Below are 24606 nucleotides of genomic sequence, written 5' to 3'. Positions count from 1 at the left end.
AGCCCCTTCCCCACCTGCCCCCAGAGGCCATGGCCAGGGCTGGGCTGACCTCTACTGGGACCTTGTGCAGAGCCCACCCCTGCAGCCTCGGCTCCCCCCACGCAGCCCCTCACATGCCCGGCCCCCTCCTCCCAGCCCAGCTCAGGGCCAGCCTTCCCAGCCCCCACCCTCTGCCCCTCACCAGCCCCTCGCTTTGGGCAGCCCACCAGGTGTGTCGGGAAGGGCCCTGCTGCGCCCCCCGGGCTCCCCCTGCACCCTGTCCACTGTGGTGCCAACGGCTCCTCAGCCATCCAGGGGCCACGGATGCCCAGGCAGAGCCCACCTGGCTGCCCTTTTGGGGCTGCTGGTTGGATGGGCTGCCAGGGCCTGGGGGTCTAGCGGAGGGGGCTATGGCCCCAGCCCTGCCAGCCTCAGGGCCACACTCCACTCACTCCTGGCTGCCCTAACCCAACAGTTACTTTATTAGACGTCAGCCCCGGCTCCAGCGGGACAGACAGGGAGGGAACAGCCAGGGAGGGGAACAGGGTGGGGCAGGGGCACCCGGACCCTCTGACCACAGGTGGATAGCACCCTCTAGCCCAGGCGCTGGCCGAGTGCCCAGAGCCATCGCGGGGCCCGCCAAGGCGGCGGCTCTGTGCACCCGTCCTGGTCCCACGTGGACCCTGGGGGGCGGGCACAGAAGGCGCCCAGGAGCGGGAGCAGCCTCCTCAGGTACGGCCAGTCCCCTGGGCTTTCTTAATTTCCTGCCAGGGAGGAAGAAGGGGGGTTGGAGAAGCCGGAACTCAGGACGGGCAGGGCCCCCATCATCCCTCCACAGCGCCGGCCTCACCCGAGTGGGCAGGAGAGGGGCCCAGGCGGGCAGGGGCACGGCCCACCTCGGAGAGCGCCTTCTTCAGCTCCAGGTAGGCCGTGTCCAGGTCATCGTTGATGATGATCAGGTCAAACAGGCCAGGCTCCTTGCCTGCGGCAGGGGGGGTCCAGGTCAGGGACAGAGAGGGCCCGCCTAGGCTCCACCCCCGCCCCACATGGCCACCCGAGCTGACCACCGGCTGCGGCCCCCTCACCACTGGTGTCCGAGCCACAGGCAAGGCAGGGCTGGGAAGGGACGTGCCCTGGGGCCCGGTCCCGGGGAGGCTCTGGGTCCTGACACCAACCCCCACCAGGCACAGCTGGCCTCTCTTCTCCTGGGCAACGGGAAGGGAAGGACCAGGAGAGGAAACCCTGACGCCCCCAGGTGGGAGGGGAGGGACCCTGGGTGAGAGGGGCCTGGGGACCCTCCTGGGACACTCCCAGGTACTCACTGCTCTCCAGGTCGGCCCGGGCGGCGGCCAGCCGCTTCGCCAGGCTCTCCTCTGTCTCCGTGTTGCGCTGCCGCAGCCGCTGCTCCTGTGAGGCAAGCCGAGGCCAGTCAGCAGCCCCTGGACAGGCCCCGGCGCCCCCACCCGACCTGGCCGGGCACGCACCAGCACGCCCAGCGAGGGCGGCTGCACGGAGATGTAGAGGGGCTGCAGGTCGGTCTTCTTGATGTTGCGCACGCCCTGCAGGTCCACGTCCAGCACGCAGATGCGGTTCATGGCCTGCACCGCCTGCACAGCCGCCTTGCTGGGAGCGGGCACGGGTCAGTGGAAGGCGTCCTCAGCAGCACTCGGGTGCCCCCGAGGCCACCAAGAGCCTGCACGAGACCCACCCAGATGCTCCCTGCTGGCCTCCAGGGCCTGCCTCCCCCCAGGGCCCACCCTGGGCCACGGCAGGGGCTTCCCAGGCCCCGGCACCTGCCGCACCCCCTGGAGCACCTGAGCCCATGCGGCTGGGGTCACCCTGCACCCTTCACTCCACCGGAACAGCGCACAGTAGCATGAACGGGCCACTCGCTCCCCAGCCAGGCTCAGCAGCCCCGAGCGAGAGGCCCCGAAGCCCTGTGCCTGCTCAGCGGAAACGGGGCATCATCGCGGGGGCCACAGACCTGCCAGCCCAGGCCCAGGTGAGAACTGGCCACCGCTCACAACCGCCCCAAGGCCAGCCCTGAGTGCAGCCCACCTCGTGCCATACAGGTTCCCGGAGAACTCGGCGTGCTCAATGAAGTCGCCAGCGGCGATGTCCCGCTGCATCACCTCTCTGGTCACAAAGTAGTAATCTGGAGAGAAGCAAGGACTGTCTGGAGGGCGCCCAGGGAGCCCAGCACCACCAGGGCCAGCTCTCTTCCCCCGCCCCGCCCCCCACCAGGGCTGCTCCGGCTGGAACCAGACCGCGCAGCAGAGGTACGAGGACCTCACAAGTGCTGCCCCGCGGCTGGGCCGGGCGGGGACAGACACACCCCACACTGTTCTCAGGGGTGGGCAATCAAGACCACCGGGTTCCACAGGGCAGCAGGGACGTCTAACAGAAGAGGAGGCTGAGCCCCTGCAGCGCTGCCGATCCACAGGGGCGGGGCGGCCCCACTGCCCAGGAGCCAGGGGTCCCACGGCCTCCGTGCTACCCCACGGGCTGTGCGCAAGGCCCGAGCCCACCCGCCCGGCTCACGTTTGCCGTTCTCCTCGCCAGGCCGCGGGTCCCTTGTGGTATCTGGGGAAAGACACACGTCACCCCCTGTGTGGCACCTGCAGCTTTCCACCCAGGTCTCCCCGACGGCCCACTCAGCAGGAAGTCCACAAAGGAGAGGCCGCACCGACCACAGCTGATGAGACGAGGCTCAGGGCCCAGAGTGGGCTCCCACCAGGGTGCACACACCAACCCCGACCCCACCCAGGGCAGGCGGACAAACAGGAGCTCAAAGGGCAATGAAAAAAGAGCAGCCCCCAGGCTGTGTATGTGGGGGGGGGGGACCAGGACAGGTCTCAGTGCAGGGACAGCCCCCAGGCTGTGTATGTAGGGGGGGACCAGGACAGGTCCCACTGCAGGGACAGCCCCCAGGCTGTGTATGTGGGGGGGACCAGGACAGGTCCCACTGCAGGGACAGCCCCCAGGCTGTGTATGGGGGGGGGCTCCAGAACAGCTCCCAGCAGCCCCTCACTCACCTGCCCTTCTCTCCCTCACCCCCAGGACTTACGGGACACGCTGAATCCGAAGATGCTGCCGTACTCCTGGAAGAGCTTCTTCAGCAAGGTGCTCTTCCCGGCCCCCGAGGGCCCACTGAGCACCACGGGCCTGGGCCTGGACATGCCTGGGCAGGGGAGGGGCAGACGTCAGGGGCCCAGCAGCCCTCAGCTCCGTGGGAATGGACAGAACAGCAGAGGTGACTGGCGCCCTCCTGAGGTGATGTGCCCACGCACAGCATGCGCTGGGAGCAGACTCAGCACCCGGGGAGGGGACCGTCACAAGGCTCTCGGCAGGGCAGCCCATGTCCAAAGCCCACCCCAGTGACCCTGTCAGCCTCCCCAGGCATCTGTGGCCAGGGGATGCTGTCCTCTCTAATCACACCACCATGGGGGCCTGGACATTGCTCCTACGTGTGTGCCGCCTGTGGGGCTACGGGTCTGGGGTGGAGGTGTTCCTGTCCCTGCCTGTGTCCCTGGGCACCGTGCCCTGCAAGTGTGGCCTCATCAAGGTCTGCCCATTCCGGGAACTCCCCATCAGACTTGAAATCCGTCTGTGATGCTCGTGCTGCCAGCAGGGTTGGGGGCCACCCTCCCACCCCCACGGGGAAGGGGAAGATGGCACTGGGCCCACAGCTTCGCAGGAGAGGGCGCCGAGAGGCCAGCGAGGGGCGGGGGGAGGTCGGGAGATTGGCCAAGCCAAGCCCGAGGCTCAGCCAAGCACATCCAGGACCCAGGCTCTCTTCCCCAGGCTCTGCCGGCACCTGCCAGAGAGCAGTGCTTCCTACTCCTACAGGAGTTCCAGCGTAAACCTGCCTGCCGCCCCCCCCCCATGCCCCACTCCTGCACCCCAGCTCTGCACTCCGCCTCCCTGCAGCCTGGCCCCAGACAGGCCCTCCTTCCCTGGTAGATCCTCCCCAGGAGCCACCACCCCCTCCCCAGGGACACAGCCTACCTGTGACCAGCCGGCAGGTCTGGGCTGCTGGACTGAGGGCTGAGGGTGCTGAGTCCCTAATCCCCTCCGGGCCTGCCAGCCTGCCCTTCTGAGCAATAAATCCCCTCGCAGGGAAGCTAGCCCCGCCCACCGGCCCCTGCTCTGGCTCTGCAGGAGGGAAGAGGCTGCGCCCGCCCCTGACACCTGCACCTGCCCTGCCAGCCCAGCCCACGTGAGCTGACCAGTGTGCAATGCCAGGCGGCATCGGGGGCACACACTGCCTGGGCACGGGGGCTTGGCAGGGGGTCGGAGGGGCTCCACCTGGGCCCTGATGTGCACAGCCCGGGACAGCTTCCTGCTGTCTGGGGGGCACAGAAGGGTGGGGGTAGAGGAACGGATGGCCAGGGAAGGACCTGAGGTCACCTTCCTAATCCCCAATTTAGGCCACTGAGGTAATCTCACAAAAGCAGCACCACCACAGCTCCATCACGCACCAGGGCACGTGCCGCACACAGTCTGAACCCAGGTACGAAGGACATGGAGCACACGCTGCACACGCAGGACGCACGCCTGACGAGCGCACACGCCACTGAAGCCATTCATAAGAAATAGCTGGGACCCACTGCTAAAAACACACCAGAAGAAGAGAACCCAGGAGAACTCACTGAGAGGTACATGTGCTTCCTACGAGTGACAAACTCGATCTTTCCTGCCTATTGGAGGCTTCCTACCATGAGAACGTGTCATTTCAGCCTAACCACAGGCTGCCCTGGATGCTGACTCCGTGCTGGCCCCCGGGCTTTCCTGCCCATGGAACTCGAGGCCCCGTCTCAGCACATTCTGCTCCTCTCAACCCCAGAGCCCTGCAAACCCCTCCCAGGGCCTGGTTCCCACAACACACGAGCCTTGAAACCCCAGAACCTTCCAGATCAAATGAGCCATGCAACTCGGGTAAATTCTGAAGCTCCTGCTTCTCCAGAGGATAAAATACGGGACTTTTTTGATTAAACATACAGTTCTTGGGACACAGTAAGCAATCGCTGCACAACTACCTAATTTGCTGAGATCACAGATATTAAGACTCAAAGATCTCATGAAAACCATCAAATTTCGAGAGAAACCAGAGCCAGGTTGTGTGCTTTGAACTCGATGCAGAGAGTTACTGAGACAGATAACCTCGAGGGCTGCACCCTATGTGACTTCTGTCCCCACCACCCCACTGAGCCGGCCCTTCCCCAGGTCACCTGGACACCCCATGGCCAGGTGCAGCAGCCGCTTGGCTCTCAGCTCTCCTTGGCCTCTCTGTCTGGCCTCCACGGGGGCCACATCCCTCACGCCCAACCTCCTTCGAGCTGGTCTGTGTGGGGGACTCCCCAGGGCACTGCCCCGTCTCTGACCACCTGGTCTCCAGGCCCTGGGCCCACTGGAGAGGCACCGGCCCGGGTACTCCTTGGAGCAGGCCCTGACCCCCACATGCAGCAGGAATGCCGTGGCGCTTCCCTTGCTCTGTCCACCTGCTCCATCCCCCTAAAGTCCCCAGGGAGAACTGAGGCTGGACCAGGGACCTCAGGGGGAGGGAGGCAGGACTGTGTCAGAGCACCAGACCAAGGCACCAAAGGCCATGGCTGCTGGGTCACAGCCTCCTATTGGAAGTCGAGGCCCCCAGCTCCAAACTTGGGTCCTGTTCCCCTCTGTATGGCCATGGACCAGTCTAGAGACTCCCCCCTGCCGGCAGGCCCCATCACAGTGCCAAACCTACGGGGTGCCCCAGGGGCTGTGGCCAGAGCCCCACAGGACGCAAGAGCTGGTACTCACCCCAGAAACGGGCCCTTGGTAATGGGCATGCGCCTTCAGCAGTTAGGCCATTTGGGGACTAAGCTGAGAGCCCAGCGGGACTCTCCTCAGGGGTGTGAGGCCAACGGGGAGCCCAGGAGGAGGCTGGGGAGGGTGCAGGCCAGAGCAAGGCCCACCCAACCCACCCACAGTGGGCCCCCCAGGAACTGGCAACACAGGCTTGTGTGCTCTTCCCCAGCAAACACCCGCCCACCGGCGCCCCGCCCAGCCTCCTACCCGCAACGGGCTCCGAGGTCCCTGCACCCACCTGCCAAGTTCATGAGCAGCAGGTGTGCCCATTCGCCATGGGGTCGTGGCCTTGATCAGAGGAACTCACAGAAGGAAGTGCTCACACAGAGCTGGCACACAGCAGACACTTGACACCCAGCACCCAAACCAGCCTGTCCCACCCACAGAGGTGTCCTGGCCACCCTCACCCGTCTCAAGCCCAGGCTCCCAAGCCTCTTCCTCAGTGCCTCCCCCCACCCCCGCCATGGAGCATATGGATCACCAAGAACCCTGCCTGGATGCCCTGAGGTCAGCTCTGCCCAAGTGTGAGGGCGCAGGACACAGACCACGCCAGGGCCCTGGCCAGCCGGAGGGTGCTGTGGGCACACAGCAAGCGGGTGCTGACTCTGCCAGGGTGGCATGGCCCTGTGGAACACACCCACACCCACACCCACCCCAGAGAGACCAAGGCACAGGGCTGCCTGCCTGGGGAGGGGCCACAGTGACAGGGCAGTCGTCAAAGCCACCTTCCCACAGGTGCACACCCAACAGGGCTGTGGCCCCAGGCCTCATGGCTCTGGTGACCCTCGAGTGGGATGGAAACACTGAGCCTGGCTTTTGCCCTGACGGGAACACACACGCCAGGTATCTTCCTCTGGGGAGATGGAAGCCCTGTGGCCAACCATATCCTGTGTCCTCTCCTCTCACTGTTCCAGTCCCAAACCCCGTCCGCCTGGCAAGAAGCCAAAAGCCCCATGACAACTGTGAGAAAGATCTGCCACAAAAGCAACTCCAACAGGAGCTCAGAGATGGAAGGTCTCCTGGGAGTTGCCAACCCTGCTGGAGACTCCCTAGGCTGGGCTCCCCACACAGCCCCTGGCAGCTGTGGAGGTGGAATCTTCTCCTTCTACCTTCCACCCCCCACCCCCACAGCCTGGCCTGTCCCAAAGACTGGATGCAGTCACCATGCTCTTCCTCTCCCCACTCCTCCAGGAGACACGAATAGAGAGGGTGAGACCCTTCCCAGAACACAAAGGGGAAGCCAGCCCCATCCAGCCCTCCTGTAAGACACGAGCCTCGATGACTTGGGCTCCGCACTGGGGCTGGCTCAACAAAGGGGAAGCTGGTGGTGCCCCACCAGGCAGTGCAGGGCAGGATGACCACCCCGCTCTTGGAGCTGTGGGCACACGTCCAGGTGGGACACATACTAACCACGTCACCCTGAGCCCACCTAGCCTTCCAGAGCCTCATTCTAAATGAGGACAATACCAGGAGCACCCAAGGGCATTTTCACTTTCACTTCCTCTCTCCATAGTGGGACAGGAACATTCCTCCACAAGTTGGGCCCCAGCAGAACCAAGGGCCAGAAGCCCCGGACGCATAAGGGCTCAGGACCTTCACAACCCTGTGCAGCTGCATCTGGGTCTTTCGCCATCAAAGAGAAAGACAAACGGGCTGACTCTTGCACAGGGTCCTCGATAGAAACCTCAGGCCAAGGGCAGAGCGAGCCTGAGACGGTTGGCCAGCCTCTTTCTCATGCAGAGGGGAGACCTAGGCCCAGCACGGGCAGAGACAGAATCGACCTGGAGGTGCCTGCCTCCTACACCAGCCCTTCCTGGGCACACTCTTCACGCACTCCCTTGGGGGCTGGGATCGCCTTTCTTCCATCCCGTCCTTCCTGCTCTTCCTCAAACTATCTCGATTCTCCAATAAACCACCAAAACAGAGGGAGGAGAGAGTTTAGGTGTGGTTGAAATGTACTCTGTTCTCATTTACAACTTTCAGAATCTGCTACTGCAGGAAACTGCTGGCTGTTCCAGCCAAAGACCAAGGGCTGGGCCAACACGTTGCACGCCAGGCAAGCTGCACCAGTGGTTCGTGCGCCTCTCAACCAGCGTGAGAGCAGCCAGTGCAGGCAGGCAGGCAGGCAGGCAGGCATAAAGGGGTGGAGAGGGGCTCACCTAGCAAGGGATTCTGCTTGTCAGCTGAAACAGGAAACCACACAAGTTTCATATCTCTCCCTAACCCTGTCTTTTCTGGGTGCTGAAAAGGAAGATTTTCCTGGGTCCCTCACAGCAAATCATGGTCTGAGAAGTGTAAGAGCAAGAGAAAAGCTCAGAAAAGCCCAGATTCAGGCAGAGGTGCTGCCCAAAGGCCCTCCCAGGGGACCTATCCTGCCTTCCAGCCGTGGTGCACTTCACCTGCTCCTGCCCAAGCCAACACCTGGAGGAGCTAGCTCCCCCACACCCTCTGTTCCCCCACGAGCTCCAACCGCTCCTAAGGCAAGCCTTAGCAATGGCAGACAGGCCGCTTCACGAACCCAGACGGGGACTCTCTGGTCTTGGAAGAGGCCAAAGCCCAACTGCCACACCACGTGTAGACAGGCCCGCACCAACCATCCGCTGTTCCCAAATCCCCGACTCTCTGCTGAGCCGCGGAACAGGCAAGGAACCCGCCCGCAGCACTCCCAGGAGCCCCCAAGCAGCCTGCCCCGTCCGGCGGGTTTGCAAGGTGAGGTGGGGACCGAAGCCCACACCAAGCCGCCGCCCACCGAGAAGGCTTCCGGGCTGTTCTCTGCCGGCCCGTCCTGAGCTCGGGGAGGACACTGAGCGGTCCTACACGCTCGGGGAGCCGCTCGAAACTGTGGGGACGCCAGACCGGCCAGGCTCCTCGGGGTGGGCCAGGGCTGTGGTTCTGCGGCGCGGCGCCGCCGGGGGTCCAGGCCCCTTCCCGGGCCGGCCAGAAGGCACCAGCCTGAAGTCCTCCGGCTTCCACCCCGGGTTCCTCCTGCGGGCAGGCAGGCGCCCAGCCTGCCGGAACTTCCCCAGTGTCCTGGGGACTGCACGGAGCAGGCTCCGATGGGGGCGCACGCGGAGCGCAGGAGCGGCCGCTGACACCGCCGCCCCGAGTCACCCTCCGCCACGCGTGCCCGACTCACCGTCCGGGGGACCCCGGCCCAGGGCGGCAACGGCCAGCCCAGCCAGGGGGCGCCGCAGCATCCGGGGGCCGCCACCGCCCACAGCGGACGTCACAGAGCGCGCCGGGCACCTCCACCGCGCGGGAAATTGACGTCACGCCGCGGCCGCCCCGCCCCGCGGGTGATACCTCAGAACTGCGCCAGCCCCACTTCCGTGTGCAGCCGCTTACGTCAGAGAGCGCGCCGGCCGTCTCCATCTGCGCGCGAAGCCGTCGTCACGCCGTGCCGGCGCGCCTCCCCACCCCGCAAGGAAGCACCCATGGGCCCATTGGGCCCCGCCTGCGTCTGCAGGGACATAGCTGACAACGCTGCGCCAACTTACCTCCACTCGCGCGAAAGTGACGTCAGCGCCGCCCACGCCGGACTCACCCCACCCGGCAAGGAAGTATCTCAGCGCTGCGCCGGCCCCGCCTCCATCTGCAGAGCCTTTCGTCAGCGCCGCGCCGGCCCGTCTCGCCTGCAGGGATCACTGTCACGGCGCCGCGCCGGCCCGTCTCGCCTGCAGGGATCACTGTCACGGCGCCGCGCCGGCCCGTCTCGCCTGCAGGGATCACTGTCACGGCGCCGCGCCGGCCTGCCCGCATCACGTACATCACAGGCCGCCGCCCCGCCTCCGCCCGCTCGTCATGGCAGCGCCCAGCAACCCGCCTACGTCCGTGGGGACGTGGGTCAGCACCCGGCGCGCCCCGACCGGCAGGAGCACGACTGTCAGCCTGAACTGAGCGACAGAGAGGACGTGTCCTCAGAAACACTCTCTGGGGATGTGAGGGGAAACCCATTCGTTTCTTAGGCCGAACCACTATGATTGCTGGTGTGTTTTTCGCCGGCCTTCCGGTAAGGCATGAGTTAGCACACGTGTGTAGCTGTGTCACCTCTTATGTGAGACCCATGTGGTCACCCCTTCGCTTGGGCATGTTGCCGCTATTGTTCCGAGCCATATTCTCCGCGCGGCGGCATCATCCCGACAATAAAGAGTATGTATCATGTACCTGCTGGTGCTCGTTTCTTGTTTCACTTCCCGAACCCGCTAGGGTACGCTACTGGCCGGGGGACTCCCGCCACACATTTGGTGGAGTCAGCAGGATTCGACTAGGGTAAGTGTCCCTTCTGCCCCAGCAGGGGAGGATATGTGGCCTCCCGCGACCTTTTGGTACCCAGTGGCAGCGGTCCTCATGTCGTGGGCCCCCGCCACGGAGTGGGAGCAGGTGGAGTGTATGCCTGCCGCCTTGGAAAAGGCCTTGCGGGCTTTGCAAGAGTCGTTGCAGCCTAAGGAGTGGCGGCGGCCAGTCGGGTGGGCTGGCTCTTCCTTATAGCCCTCTGTGAGCAACAAGCAGATACCCTGTGAGGAGAAGCCCAGGTAAGAGAAATACAAGTGACAGAAGAAAATTTGGAAGTCCAGGTACAAGCTTTGGAGAAGAAGCTAATGAGTGCTGTTGCAGCTGGCAATTGGGGATTTTGGTAATTTTCTTTTTATTGGTATCCTCTGTGGTATGGGCTGACGGGCCCCTTTACTAAATGTGGGGTGTACATGATTCTCAATTCCATGTGGGTTTTTCTTTTCTTCTTTCTTTCTTTCCTTTCTTTCCTTCTTTCTTTCTTTCTTTCTTTCTTTCTTTCTTTCTTTCTTTCTTTCTTTCTTTCTTTCTTTCTTTCTTTCTTTCTTTCTTTCTTTCTTTCTCTCTCTTTCTTTCTTTCTTTCTTTCTTTCTTTCTTTCTTTCTTTCTTTCTTTTTCTTTCTTTCCTTCCTTCCTTCCTTTCTTTCTTTTTCTTTCTTTCTTTCTTTTTTCTTTCTTTTCTTTTCTTTCTTTTTTCAGACAGGTCTTGCTCTTTCACCTGGACTAGAGTGCAGTGGTGTCATCATAGCTCACTGCAACCTCCAATTCCTGGGCTCAAGCAATCCTGCCTCAGCCTCCCAGGTAGCTGGAACTACAGGTGTGTATCATCACACCTGGCTAAGTTTTCTATTTTTTTTTTTTTTTTTTTTTTTGCAGAGATGGGGTCTTGCTATTGCTTAGGCTGGTCTCAAACTCCTGACCTCAAGCGATCCTCAATCCTCCCACCTTGGCCTCCCAGAGTGCTGGTATTGCAGGTGTGAGCCAATGGGCCCAGCACCATTTCTCCTATTGTTGCTGCCCAACCAGGTTCATTTGCCCCCTGCCCAAAAAGAAGCAAAACACTGAGACAACAGGGTTTACCATAGAGAGTTTTTAATTCCAAATAGTGCTAAGAGGGGAGATGGGAGGAATTTCTCAGATTCGCCTCCCCTTGAGTCTGCTAATTGGCTGGATTTGGGCAGAACCATAGGAGTGTAGAAATTGTCTTCTTTGCTGACCAGGTTCTTGGGTGGGGTCACAAGACCAGTTGATTCAGTTCCTCATTATGGGCCGCTGGTCTGGGTGGGTGGGCAGTTCCACTGGAACATGGGACCTGGAAGATATCTCAGAAACCACCCCTAGGTTTCAAAAAGGTGATGTTATCTATGGAGAAAGTGAAGAATCTTTATGGCCACCAGCTATGTGGCTCCAGAGTGACAATTTATGGAGAAGCCAACAGGACAGTAGGTAATTTTTATCATTATTTTTAACTAGGCCTGTGCCTTATTTTTAGCTAGCCCCTCACCACAGTTTTTGCCTTGCACCCCTTTATCAATCTGAGAGGTGGTTTCACTGTTAATCTGCCTTTTGTCAGTTGATTTTCAGCGAACCTTCAGAGGGTGGAACAGGCAGTTTTCTCCTGGTCCCTACACCCACCCTTACCTAGCATGCCACTCTTCAAACCCTTGAGTTACGGAAAGCTCGGCACTTATCCTTGAGGCTGCATCAGAACAACAAGAACAAGTGGTTTGAGGAGAAGGAAAGAAAATATTCCATTCCCTCTGTTACACTTGGAATCTCAAAAGTGTCATCTGTTTGTATGATAACAAGTTGTAGGGTGGCTTGCAGCCCCTAAGTTGCTGTTGGATGGGGCTGGTCACTGGAAAGACCAAGGCAGCATTAGAGGGTTGGGACTTTCATCCCATCCCCACCCTTGGGGGAGGGGAGAAGGGCTGGAGGTTGAGTTGATTTTGTGAACTAAAATAAAATCTTAAGGTTCCCCTCCACTGGCTGACTGAATGGACCCCCTCTTGGCCAAGGGGATACCCTAAAACTGAGTTGCTGGCCATTAGAGGGGATGTCAGACATGCCTCATCATGCCCCTCTCCCTTCTTGCAGACAGCCTTTGTAACTCATAGGCCTAAGGCTGTGCAAGACAAACCTGCAGGTCCTCAATTCACATAACAAATCAGAGTCTGGAAATATGTCTGGTGGCTTGTCTCTGATTAACAGACTTCCTGAACTTAAAACATTCCAAGCCTTTAGACAAAGTTTCATTTATTTAACCAATTACAAGTCAAAGAGTCTTTAAATCCACCTATAACATCTCAAAGCATGTGCATGGACTTACATGCTTTGAGATGTCCCACTTTTTTGGGCCAAACCACTGTATGCCTTCCATGTATTGACTGATGACTTTACCTGTAATTCCTATCTCCCTGAACTGTATAAAACCAAACGGTAACCCAGCCACAGCGAGTCCACTTGCTCAAGGCTCCTTGGGTGTTGCTTTGGGCATGGTCCTCAAATTTGGCTCAGAATAAATCTCTTTAAATTATTTTACAGTTTTGCTTCTTTTCTGTTGACAATTTAATCAATCATGCCTATGTAATTAAGCCTCCATAAAAACCGAAAAGGACAGGGTTTGGAGAGCTTCCAGATAGCTGAACAGGTGGAGGTTCCTGGAGGACATGGGAGCTCTGTGCCCCATCCCCTACACGCTGCCCTATACATCTCTTCATCTGTATCCTTTGTGATATCCTTTATGATAAGCCAGGAAGCATAAGTGTTTCTCTGCATTCTGTGAGCTGCCCTAGCAAGTTAATTAAACCCAAGGAAGGGTCATGGGGCACCTGATTTATAACCAGTTGGTCAAAAGCACAAGTAAACCACTTCAGACTGGCATTCAGGTAAGCAGTGTCAAGACTGAACTGAATTAGAGCACATCCAGCTGATGTCCGCTGCAAAACTGATTGCTTGGTGTGTGGGGAGAAGTCTGTTTCTAAGAAAGGTGCATAGAAACGGAGTGCATTGATTCCAGGGGCTCAAAGCCAGCGTGGTCGTCAGTTCATAGGTGGAGATGCCAGTGCTGGGCAAGTGTTCATTGAGAGCGTGTTATCTAAATTACTGCAGTCCTACAAGCATGTCTGGTGATGAGAAGGATACAAAAGGGCTTTTTGTGGGGCTTTTAGAAACTCCTTACAAAGTCCTTACCTCACAGGAGTAACCAGGAGCCTCCTCTCCATCCTGCCTTCCCCGCCCTATTTTGTCTGGGTCTGATTTCATCCCGATATCTACTTGCACAAGAAAAAGTGGCAATGGCCGGGCGCGGTGGCTCACACCTGTAATCCCAGCACTCTGGGAGGCCGAGGCGGGAGGGTCATTTGAGCTCAGGAGTTCGAGACCAGCCTGAGCAAGAGCGAGACCCCGTCTCAATTTATTTAAAATAAAAAAAGAAAAACAAAAAAGAAAGAAAAAGTGGCACTGATCTCAGATTCTCCTGGCACAGCTGGCCTTAGCGAGCTGGGGGAGAGGCCTGTCCCGCCCCAAGTGTCCTATCTGAACCGCTGCAGGCCTGGGGGGAATTCCTGGGATCAGCTCTGTTTCCAAGGTGCTAGGGAGACTCGCTTTTCTGAGACCTTCCCCGTACCATTTAGGTTAGGTTGTGACATAAATGACTCCAGTTTGTTATCGTTAACTCCCGCAAACCTCCCGGCTGGTCTTCCCTCGGCCCCCCCAGGTCCTCCCTCTGCCTCCCCCAACCCCCCAGCCTCCCGGGGCCTCCCTGTGTCCTCCCCCAACCCCGGCGCCACCGGGTCCTCCCTCGATCCCTGCCGGTTCCCGGGTCTCCCCTCAGCCCCCTCCCGCCCCTCCCTGGCCCGCCCAGCAGGGACTGAGGTCGCCGTTGCGCCGGGCCCGCCTCGGTCCCAGTGCGACACAGCTCCGCCCTGGCCCGCCCACCAGGCCTGGCCCCGCCCCCCAGGGTGCCACTGCCGTGCCCGCCCCGCCGCGCCCTAGTTGGGGGGGGCTCATACCTCCTAGCCGCAGAGGCCCCGCCCACTGCGGCCTGGCCCCGCCCCTCAGGCTTACACCCCACTGCCGCGCCCTAGTGGGGGGGGTCATACCTCCTAGCCGCAGAGGCCCCGCCCCTCAGGCTTACACCCCACTGCCGCGCCCCAGTGGGGGGGGGTCATACCTCCTAGCCGCAGAGGCCCCGCCCACTGCGGTCTGGCCCCGCCCAGGGTCTGCGTCACGGCCGCGCGACGCAGCGCCGACGGCTGACGTATGGGCTGTGGGACGCGAGCGCCACGGTCGCCTGATGGGATCGTGACGCCCTGCGTGGCCCCGTCCCGGACTGCCGGTCCTCGGGCTCGTGCGCAGCTGCAGTGGCGGCAGCAGGTTGGCGTCTCGTGCGAGCGGGAGCCGTCCCGGGGGCGGGAGGCGGGGAAGGGGACGCGGGTCCACCTGTCCCGGGGCCCTGGACGGAGGCGGGGGCGTAGCCGAGCCGCCCTGGGCCGCCGTTCTCCTTCCGTGCGCAGGTGTGGCGGTCCTCCCCTCACTGGCTTCTTGTGAAAACTCGTGTGAGTGCGAGCCAAGCTCTACCGTTCACGCTGCGCTGCGTCCAGACCTGCTTCCCTGACTCGGGGACCCACCAGAATGGGCGGCCCAGGCCCTGCCACAGACTAAGAATCTCTGCGAGCAGGGCCCCGCCATGTTTTTGGAGAACCCTCCCCAGGCGATTCTAATCTGAGAAGGCCGGAGGGTTACTGGGAGAGGCCGGAAAATGACCCGGTGATTCGGATTCGTGCGTGTTGGAGATGCACTGGGGTCTGCGGCTGCATTCCAGGCTGGGATTTGGTGAGGACGAAATAGGTGGAGAAACCTTCCTTTATAAAAGATCTCCTCTTTCTTTGCCTAGCAGGTCGCGCACGAGGGCCTGTGACTGACCACGTCCACGTGCCACCGGGGCTCTGAGGAGGAATGGCAGCCGTGGGCAGCCTACTTGGGTAAGCATGTACTTGCAGGCCCCTTGGGATTGTCAAGGGGCCACCTCAGGGAACCCTCTTCTCATCATCAGGAGAGGGCTGTTCTAACCCTGCCTGGTCCTGGCTGTTGCCCTCTGTCCTCAGTGCTGGGAAACTGTGCCCTTGTTGACCTCTACTAGCCTCTTCCTGGCTCTGGGGCCAGAGCTGCTCCAACCATGCCTGTGGCTCCTCAGGGATCCCCGGGCTGATCCTGCCCCTGGCATGGATCACCGACTCTGTTAGTGTCTCCTGAGGCCTGGCCGTGACCCATCTCTGCCCCAGAACCATCCACTGACCAGCGTGTGCGTGTTTGTCCGCAGCCTGCTGAGGCAGAATGCCTTAAAGGCAGCTGGCCCCGCGCCCGGTCGCCTGCACACGTCCTCCTGGTGGGCCGACAGCAGCAGGGCCTCGTTCACTCGCGTGCGCCGCCAGGCCTATGCGCGCCTCTACCCAGTGCTCCTGGTCAAGCAGGATGGCTCCACCGTCCACATCCGCTACAGGGAGCCACGGCGCATGCTGGCGGTAAGCCTTCCAGGCGCTCCCTAATGCCTGGCTGGAGGCCAAGGCCGTGGTGGCTGGGAGGGCGGCCAGACGGCTTGGGATGGCAGGTGGCTGAGGGGGAGGGACTAGGTTGTAAGGAGGAGAGGAGGAGAGTTGAGGCCCAGAACCCATTCTAAGCTCCAATCTCAGATAAAATTGCCGAGTTTTTTGTTTTTAATGATATATCAAATCTGGGGGAAATGAGCAGAAAAAAAATTTTCTATTAAAGAATAAAAGCTCTGAAAGGAGAGAAAAACCAACAGAATATGTAAAAATTAAGCTAGCGTAGGGCAGGAGACACAGTCTGGAGGAAGACCCAGAGCGGTGACTCAGTAGTTCTCGGCCCCAAGCCACGTGGATGCGTTTGGCTTACCCTGCAGATGCCCATAGACCTGGACACCCTGTCCCCTGAGGAACGCCGGGCCAGGCTACGGAAGCGAGAGGCTCAGCTCCATCCTAGGAAGGAGTACGGGCAGGAGCCCAGCGATGACTTTGACGTGGAGCGCTACCGGCGGTTCTGGACCAGGACCAAGAAGTGACCGTGGCTGGGTTGTCTTGGGGACTTGCTAGGACCGGAGGCATCTTTGTTAAATCACACTTTCTGGAAGGCCGTGCTTCAAATGTGTGTCTGTGTCTTACATCTTGGTTTGCAGCTTGCCTCCCTGAAAAACACCAGCTCAGATACACACAGGCTTCAGGATTGGCTTAGGTCAAACCTGTGAGACTTCCCAGCCTCAGGAACACCAGGTTACTGATTTCCTGACAGCACAGCGGCCCTTGAAGCAGTGATTAGGACCCAGATACCATCCTCAGGCGAGCAGCCCTGAGCAGTCGGTCCCCAGGCTGCCCCAGGGAGGAAGATCCCGCCCCTCTGAGGGCCCCCAGGGGAGCGGCCAGCCCTGGTTGTCCCCGACTCCTGTGACTCCGCAGCATCCGACCTCATTGTGGTGCCGTGCGCTTTCTGCCCTTGCCCAGGGATGTGGGCAGCCCACTCTGCCCTGCAAGCTTCCCACATGAAGCCTCCCTGACCTCCGCCCTCCCGGGGCCGCAGTCCACACTGACCCCTACCCAACCCCTCTGCCCTGGGCCCCCAGGCCATGCAGCTTCCACCCTGTGACCCCTCAATGGCTCATTGTACTAACAGGGTCAAAACTGACCTGCTCTTCCCCACCAGCCTGCTCCTTCTGTGGATAGGTGGGCACTATGTCGTCACACTGCTGGGGCCAGAGCCTCAGAACGTCCTGGACTGCTGCCCCACATCCACCCGGCCCCCAGCCCACTCTATATCCTCTTGGCCACAACTGACATCCAGTCGGTGGTCAGATGCATCAGCCCTGCCTTGCCCACCTGGCCCAAGTCCACTCTGGCCTGGCTGGAGGCTGTGGCCCCTGGGAGACTGCCCTACACCCTTGTGAGTCACCTGGTCATCCTCTGCACCTCCTGTGGCCCACAAGATTGCCCGGGGACCACTGCTTCCTCGCTTCCTGCCAGCCTCCCTCTGGACTGTGTGCACCATGCACCTGTCCCCCATGGGACATGGGATGTGTCTTCCTGAACCTGGACAAATGCTCATGGCTCATCCTGGTCCCTCCGTGGGAAGGCACAGGGTTGGTATTCGTTGAGTAAATGGGTGAGGGAGTTCCCACAGGGGATGCCCCAAACCATCCCAATATGGGGCCAGCTGGGATTCCAAAGACAGAATCCCTGAACGCCAGGGTGATCGGTCTAGACCAGGGGTGGGGAAACTTAAGGTAGCCTTAAGCCCACATGTGGCCTTCCAGGTCCTTAAGTGCAGCCTTTCGACTGAATCAAATGTTACAGAACAAATCCTATTTTTATCAATACATTTTTGTTCATCTTTTATACTTTTATTTTTAAAATGAATTATTTAAAATACCAAAGAATAAGTTTCAATGAGATAATCCTGATTGACTGGCACAATTAGAATATTAGTAAACTGTAAGGGCTAAACTGAAGGCCGCTGCCCTCATGATGTACTTCTAAACTCCCCGGGCTGACTGGCACCACTACTGCACATGAGGCTGGCTGGCGAGAGTTTATGGGGTCGAGTACGCCAGTCTGTTACCAGCTGTTCACAGTGATGCACTGTGTTTCTGTTTGAAGTGGAATTTGTGAGTAGTTGCACAGCTCCGCAGTATTTTTTAATTCTGTCTGCCTAACAGCCCATCATGTCAAAGAAGACCGGGACAACGCTGAAGGAAGAAAACAGATTTTTTAATGAAGACTGGGAATTGCAGTATTATCTTGTTTCTGCTAAAGATAAGGTGATTCGCTTGCTTTGTGCTATGGCAGTATCAACAGTAAAGAAATCCAATGCTTATCAACATTATAACACTCATAAGGACCACAGATATTTTTAAATTAGAGGGAGAGGCGCGAAAGGTTGTTTTGCAGAAATTAAAAGATGAAAAGCGAAAGCAAAGACAGTTCTTTCAAGCAGCAATAAGACCTGGAAATAACGCCACTGAAATAAGTTTTAAAGTAGCTCGTATTCTCAGGGAAAAAGGGCAGCCATTCAGTGATGTAGTAATTGTGAGAGAATGCATTGTCGAAGTCGTAGGATGCTTAGATCCTGATGACGTTTCAAAGTACAAACAACTGCCTCTTTCAAGGAGAACCATAACCGATTGGCAGTGTGAATTAGCCTTAAACTTAACAACTTCATGCACTATTTCAAAATGAAAATATGTAGTATGCAGTCGCTTTGGATGAATCAACTTATACTACTGACTTGATGCAGGTTTTACAATTCATTCAGGTCATAGCAGAAGACTTTTCTTTGCTATGAAGAGTTACTTGCCTTGGCACTCTTGCAAACAACACAGGAAATAGATATCTTCAACAACTTTCAAGAAAAATGTGAAGTTAGGCCGGGCATGGTGGCTCATGCCTGTAATCCTAGCACTCTGGGAGGCCGAGGCAGGTGGATCGCTCAAGGTCAGGAGTTCGAGACCAGCCTGAGCAAGAGACCCCGTCTCTACTAAAAATAGAAAGAAATTATCTGGCCAACTAAAAAAAAAGAAAAAAAATATATATATATATATAGAAAAAATTGGCCGGGCATGGTGGCACATGCCTGTAGTCCCAGCTACTCGAGAGGCTGAGGTAGTAGGATTGCTCAAGCCAAGGAGTTTGAGGTTGCTGTGAGCTAGGCTGACGCCACGGCACTCACTCTAGCCCGGGCGACAGAGCGAGACTGTGTCTCAAAAAAAAAAAAAAAAGAAAGAAAAATGTGAAGTTAGACTGAATTTGGTAAATTTAGTGAGTGTATGTACAGACAGTGCACCTTCATGACAGGAAAACATGAAGGGCTTATTGCACAGATAAAAAAAGTATTAACAGATTCAGATGCTCTCATTTCTTTTCATTGTATCCTGCATCAGCAAAATCTCTATGCTAAAGCTACTATTTTAAGTGGCACTTTGCAACAAGTTATAAGTATTGTTAACTATATTCCTGCAAATGCAACACAGTATCCTCTTGTTTCATAACATGCTAAAGTTGAACAATGAGGTATTCAGTGTGGATTTACTGTATTATTCTAAAGTGTGTTGGCTATCACAGGGGCAGGTATTAGCCAAATTTTTTGTCTGTGAGAACAGATAGTTAAATTTTATGAAGAACAGAATCAGCAATGTGAATTATTGAAAGAATATTTCTATAGGAATGCAGCATTTCTGTGCTGCATGTCAAATCAAAATGATTTGAATTTTTTGAGACAAAGTCTTGTTCTGTTGCCCGGGCTAGCTAGAGTGCTGTGGTGTCAGCCAAGCTCACAGCAACCTCAAACCCCTAGGCTCAAGGGTTCCTCCTGCTTCAGCCTCCCTAGTAGCTGGGACTACAGTGACACACCACCACACCAGGCTGAGTTGTTTTCTATTTTTAGTTGCCCAGGTAATTTTTCTATTTTTATTAGAGATAGAGTCTCGCTTTTGCTCAGGCTAGTCTCGAACTCCTGACCTCAAGTGATCCTCCAGCCTTGGCCTCGCAGAGTACTAGGATTACAGACGTGAGTCACCATGCCTGGCCAGTAGATGACATTTTAAAGTCATCATTTGATGCTACTAAAGATCTAACTGAAATGTGGAAAAATGCAGTAGAATACCCATGCCTTTGGCAACATGCCCCAAAAATGCGTTCTTGCTTTTCAGCCACTTATTGCCGCGAATCTACATTCTGCTACCTAAACCAAATCAAGATGCCCTTAATGTCACAAATGACTGGCACCCACCTAAAGGATCAGCTGAAACTGGGGACCTCCGTGCTGCAACCAAATATTCAAATGCTTTTCCAACAAAAAGCAGACACAACAAAGTCATGAAAAGGTTAACTTTAATATTAACAAATAGTTTTACTTTTTGAAATTATTAAGTACATAGTGGTTAGGTTTTTACAAAATGATGTATATTTTTAAGTATATCTAATTGAACTTTCTTAAATGTGGCCTTATTTCATTATAGCTAAATTAATGCAGCCTTTCAACATGAAAAGTTTCCCCATCCTGGTCCCAAGCATTTACTAGGGGAGGTTGCATACAGAGGGCTGGAGTGCATTGTCATGCAGACAGCCAGAGAGAAAGTTCTACTCAGCTGTGTCCTCAGCAAGGGGGTCAGTGTAGGAACCTTAAGGAAATTTGGCTCAGGGCTGAGGCCAGATTCTTTCAGTGTTTGGGGCAACAACCTGGCACCTTTGTCAGCACCTGGGAACATTCAGAGCCAGCAGGGGAAACACGCAGCTGGGCAGGCGTGTCACAGGGTGGACAAAGAACTCTTTGTTTCTCTGCAAGGACACAGAAAGAAAGCGGGAGATGGGACTGGGGGGGGGGGGCCTACAAGGTCCCAAATCAAGATCCCTTTTGTTAATATAAAGCCAGTAACCAATCCCATTTGTGAGGCTCCACCCTTGTGACCTAGTCACTTTTCAACGGCCCCACCTCCAAACACCATCACCTTGGGGGGGGAGGATTTCTACATGTGAGTATTGGGGGGACACATTAAGTTTATTGCAGCAGGGATGGGAGCGGAGGCTGCTGAGTGGAGCGATCCCGGGTCCATGAGCACACTGAAAGCTGCTGTATTATCCGAATGTTCTGGATAAGACAGAGAAACTGCGCAAATCATTAAGTGCATTAACTTGTATGACTCCCGATGTGGCATCATCAGCTGCCAGTGACAACCAGTGATTCAGAGTGCCAAATGACAGTGCATCTTCGAACAGCTTCTTAATTATTCCAGACTCTCCACATCGCCCCATCAGAGCAAAATGCCATCCTGTTTGTTTTCCATACTTGTCAGTACAGCCACAGTGGCTAAGGGACGCCTGTAGGACAGCAAGCGCTGCACTGCATCCCCCCGGAAACGGGGCAGGCACCGAACGCAGGGCGCAGGCGCGCGGGCTTCATTCTGCTTTCGGACCGCGTTCTGCTACTCGGCAAAGGGAGTGACGGATCCGGGGGTTCGCTCTAGTGACTCTGTGGGCTCTCACTATAGCCTACTACTGTGTTCAGTCTGTTAACAGAAAAAACTCGCAAACTCTGTAAAATAATTTAAAGAGGTTTATTTTGAGCCAGTGTCTGAGACCTCAGCCGGGGGAGCCACCTCCAAGAAGCCTTGCACAAGTGGTTCTGAGGTGATTGGGTTATAGTTTGGTTTCGCACGTTTCAGGGAGAGCGGAATTGAGAGTAAAATCATAAATCAATACATAGAAGCTGTACATTGGTTTGGCCCCAAAAGGCAGGGCATCTCAAAGCGGGGGCTTACAGGTTATAGGCGGGTTCAGAGATTTTTTAATTTGTGATTGGTTAAAGAAATAAAGCTTTGTCTAAGGCCCAGAGTGTGTTAAGAAAGTTTGCTAAACAGACAAGCCACAACGTAGCGACTCAAGCCATTTGTTAAACAAATTGGGCTGCAGGTGCTTTAACCTTTGCCCTGCACGGCCTTCTTGTTAATAATTTAGTATCTATCGTCACAGAGTCTGTCTTGTCAGTCTTATGATTTTTGTTTTAACATCAATGCTGGTCAGCTGTTGCATTTAAACTCTCAAAGGAAGAGGGTACAACAAGGCGTGTCCGATGCCGTTCGCTCCGTGGCCGGGAACTCAGTTTTAAGGTGTTTCTGCGGTCCCCTTGGTCAAGGGCGACTCCGTTCGGCCGGCAGGAGGCCTGGGGTTTTATTTATGTCACTCTCTGCGGGCAACAGGGATCCCAGCCCTCGTCAATGCGCGAGCGCCTTGGTGGTCAGATTTCCGCGAGGTTCCGCCGACCAGCTCTCCCGGCCTCCCGCCGCACCGGGCACGGGCGCCGGGCGGGGTCCGAGCGGCGCACCGGCCCGGTGCGCAGGCGCTGACGGCGGGGAGACGCGCAGGCGCCCGCGGCCGGCAGGCGGTGCGAGGGCGACGGGCCGGCGCGCGCGTGACGTCACGTCGAGCGGCGCAGGGGCCGGCGGGGCAGGCCCGGCCGGGGTCCCGCGGTCGGGGTCGCGGGCCGGGGCCGCGCGGCGCCATGTTCGGCTCCAGCCGCGGCGGGGTGCGCGGCGGGCAGGACCAATTCAACTGGGAGGACGTGAAGACCGACAAGCAGAGGGAGAACTACCTGGGTGCGTGCGCGGCGGGCGGGAGCCCCGGGTACGCGGGAGACGGCCGGGTGGTGCGGGGGCGGGTGGGCGCGGGCTCACGGCGCCTGCCCCCGCAGGTAACTCGCTGATGGCGCCCGTGGGCCGCTGGCAGAAGGGCCGCGACCTCACCTGGTACGCCAAGGGCCGGGCGCCGTGCGCGGGGCCGAGCCGCGAGGAGGAGCTGGCGGCCGTGCGACAGGCCGAGCGCGAGGCGCTGCTGGCCGCGCTGTGAGTGTCCCCGGGGCGGGGGCTGGGGTGGGGGGGCCTGAGAGGGTCCCCAGGGGGTGCAGTGGTCGGGGTGCAGGGGACGGGGGGCGGAGGACGAAGAGGGAGGGCCCTCGGCACCCTGACACCGCCCTTGGCCCCCTGGCAGCGGCTACAAGAACGTGAGGAAGCAGCCCACCGGCCTGAGCAAGGAGGTAACTCCCCGGAGCGGGCGGTGCGGGCTGGGGCGCGGCGGCGGGCGGGGTCTGGTCGCCGGGCCTCCCTGCCCACCCCGCCCTCTCCCGTGTTCTTCAGGACTTCGTGGAGGTGTGCAAGCGGGAAGGCGGTGACTCCGAGAAGGGAGTGGACCGGCTGCTGGGGCTGGGCAGCGCCAGGTGTGGCCGCATCCTGGGGGGCTTGGGTGGGGCCGGGCCCTGCAGGGTAGCACTCAACACCGTGTCCCTGCAGTGGCTCCGCGGGCCGCGTGGCACTGTCTCGGGAGGACAAGGAAGCCGCCAAGCTGGGGCTTGCTGTGTTCACGGTAATCCTCCCCGGAACGCAGCGGGGTCCCATACGTAGGGTGGGGGATGGGAAGCCCGTGGGGGTGGGACTCCCTGGAGCGCCTGAGGGAGACCCCTCCCCAAAGTACTGCTGGCTTCGCTGCAGCACCACCGCGTGGAGAGCGGCGGGCCTGGGGCCTCGGCGGCCTCGGCCAGGAGGAAGCCGCGCACCGAAGACCAGGCAGAGGCCAGGTGAGCTGCCCTGCCCTACTCTGCTTTCCTTCTCGTTCCTCCTGGGTTGTCCCCAGAGAGCGAGCTCCTTTGGGTCACCCTCGGGAGGAGAGAGTTCCAAGGCAGGAAGGGCTGTACTTCAGGGTGGGGCCCAAGGAGCTGGTGAATTACATGGGGTCATAGTCGGCACCCTGCCCTGCCGGGTACTGTAATGATTGGGGCATTCCATGTCTTCGCTGTGCCCCTTGGTGACCACTGGCCACATGTGACTGTCCAACATCTGAAACGTGGCCTACTCGGCTGAATTTTGGATTAGTTCCATTTGACTGACTCAAAGACTCCCGCGTGGGCAACGGGCTCCCCTCCTCCCAAGGATACCTAGCCCAGTGGCTCCCAGTGCTGGGCGGAGGCCCATTCTGTGCCCCCTTCACAGCTCTGAGAGCCACAAGAAGAGCAAGAAAGAGAAGAAGAAAAAGAAGAAGAAGAGACACAAGAAAGAGAAGAAGAAAGACAAGGAGCACAGACGGCAAGCTGAGACCCCTGCGCCTACTTCTCCTGCTCGGTAGGCCCAGCCCAGCTCTGCCTCTTGGGGGTGGGGGGTCTGGTCAACCCCTCTTGAGTGTCTGGCCTGTCTCCCCAGGCCTGGGCACCGCCGCCATGACTCTGACTCCTCCTCCCCCTGCTGCAAGAGGAGGAAGGGACACAGCGGGGATGGTGGGAGGAGCCCGTCGTCCCGAAGGCGGCAGGACAGAGACTCTGATGCCTGAGTTGCGGACCCTGTCTGCCTGGCACTCTCTCACCCCTCCTGTCTGGTTGAGGTTGAGGACTGCTCCCTTGGAGCGCCCTGGGCCTAGCCTGCTGGGCCTCCGGAGCTGGCCAGCCAGCTAGGAGGGGCCTGCTTGGTGGAGACTCCTCCAGGTTTTCTGGGGAGCATGCCCTGGCTCCCCAGGCGGCCGCCCCTGGCCCCGCAGGCAAAGGCGAGCCTGCCCGGGAGGTCCCAGCAGAGACCCAGCTCCGTGTCCTGTCTGTGGTCTCAGCACCCCAACTCCTTTGCCTCTGATTTAGCTGTGACCAAGCAGGGTTACTTCTATTTTTCTTTATATTGACTCACTCTTTGTACTTAAATAAATTTATTTTAAAAGGAAAGTTCATCATCGCACTAATTGGAAGGTATCTGGAGGCACCTTGACCCACTCTGAGGCTGGAACATCCCTGGGTTCTGTCCTTCCTGAGATCCGCAGGGTGGAGCTGGAGTCCTTCCCACATGGGGTCAGGGCTCACCAGAAGGGGGTGCTCAGCTGGCGGTGTGGTGCGGGGGCAGGGCTGCCTTCCCCGGGGACAGAGAGGTCAGGGAGTTTCCAGAGGGGCTGCCTAGGC

The 24606-nt window shown here is 58.2% G+C and overlaps 3 protein-coding genes and 1 long non-coding RNA gene across 9 annotated transcripts; 3 read left to right on the top strand and 1 right to left on the bottom strand.

The window, feature by feature from the left end:
* Window positions 1-438: 438 nt before the first annotated feature.
* GUK1 (guanylate kinase 1) lies at window positions 439-9430 on the bottom strand. 5 transcript variants are annotated; one of them, XM_045567047.1, is made up of 8 exons: window positions 9327-9430; window positions 3047-3160; window positions 2521-2562; window positions 2038-2134; window positions 1464-1602; window positions 1302-1386; window positions 876-961; window positions 439-743 (listed from the first exon to the last, which is right to left on the bottom strand). In XM_045567047.1, exons 2-8 carry the CDS (start codon window positions 3156-3158, stop codon window positions 708-710), a joined length of 597 nt encoding a protein of 198 aa, XP_045423003.1. In that variant the 5' UTR covers window positions 3159-3160; window positions 9327-9430; the 3' UTR covers window positions 439-707. The 5 variants fall into 5 exon arrangements, with proteins under 5 accessions (XP_045423003.1, XP_045423000.1, XP_045423002.1 ...); XM_045567044.1 differs by lacking the exon at window positions 9327-9430 and adding an exon at window positions 8966-9073; XM_045567046.1 differs by lacking the exon at window positions 9327-9430 and adding an exon at window positions 8579-8908.
* On the top strand, window positions 3114-5005 carry LOC123649130. The gene is made up of 4 exons (XR_006738875.1): window positions 3114-3232; window positions 4099-4198; window positions 4410-4637; window positions 4719-5005. It is a non-coding gene; the product is annotated as an uncharacterized LOC123649130 (long non-coding RNA).
* A 4944-nt stretch (window positions 9431-14374) lies between the features above and the next one.
* MRPL55 (mitochondrial ribosomal protein L55) lies at window positions 14375-16269 on the top strand. 2 transcript variants are annotated; one of them, XM_045567042.1, is made up of 4 exons: window positions 14375-14496; window positions 15020-15104; window positions 15443-15644; window positions 16043-16269. In XM_045567042.1, exons 2-4 carry the CDS (start codon window positions 15079-15081, stop codon window positions 16199-16201), a joined length of 387 nt encoding a protein of 128 aa, XP_045422998.1. In that variant the 5' UTR covers window positions 14375-14496; window positions 15020-15078; the 3' UTR covers window positions 16202-16269. The 2 variants fall into 2 exon arrangements, with proteins under 2 accessions (XP_045422998.1, XP_045422999.1); XM_045567043.1 differs by having other exon boundaries at window positions 15017-15104.
* Window positions 16270-22141: 5872 nt separating this feature from the next.
* Window positions 22142-24375, top strand: C13H1orf35 (chromosome 13 C1orf35 homolog). The gene is made up of 8 exons (XM_045567041.1): window positions 22142-22276; window positions 22372-22522; window positions 22668-22713; window positions 22814-22893; window positions 22967-23039; window positions 23165-23250; window positions 23663-23791; window positions 23870-24375. The coding sequence occupies exons 1-8, from the start codon at window positions 22183-22185 to the stop codon at window positions 23994-23996; spliced, it is 786 nt and encodes a 261-aa protein (XP_045422997.1). The 5' UTR covers window positions 22142-22182; the 3' UTR covers window positions 23997-24375.
* Window positions 24376-24606: the final 231 nt, after the last annotated feature.

The sequence above is a fragment of the Lemur catta genome, chromosome 13 (genome assembly GCF_020740605.2).
Source record: "Lemur catta isolate mLemCat1 chromosome 13, mLemCat1.pri, whole genome shotgun sequence".
Lineage (NCBI taxonomy): Eukaryota > Metazoa > Chordata > Mammalia > Primates > Lemuridae > Lemur > Lemur catta.
This window is presented reverse-complemented; position numbering and strand designations above follow the sequence as displayed.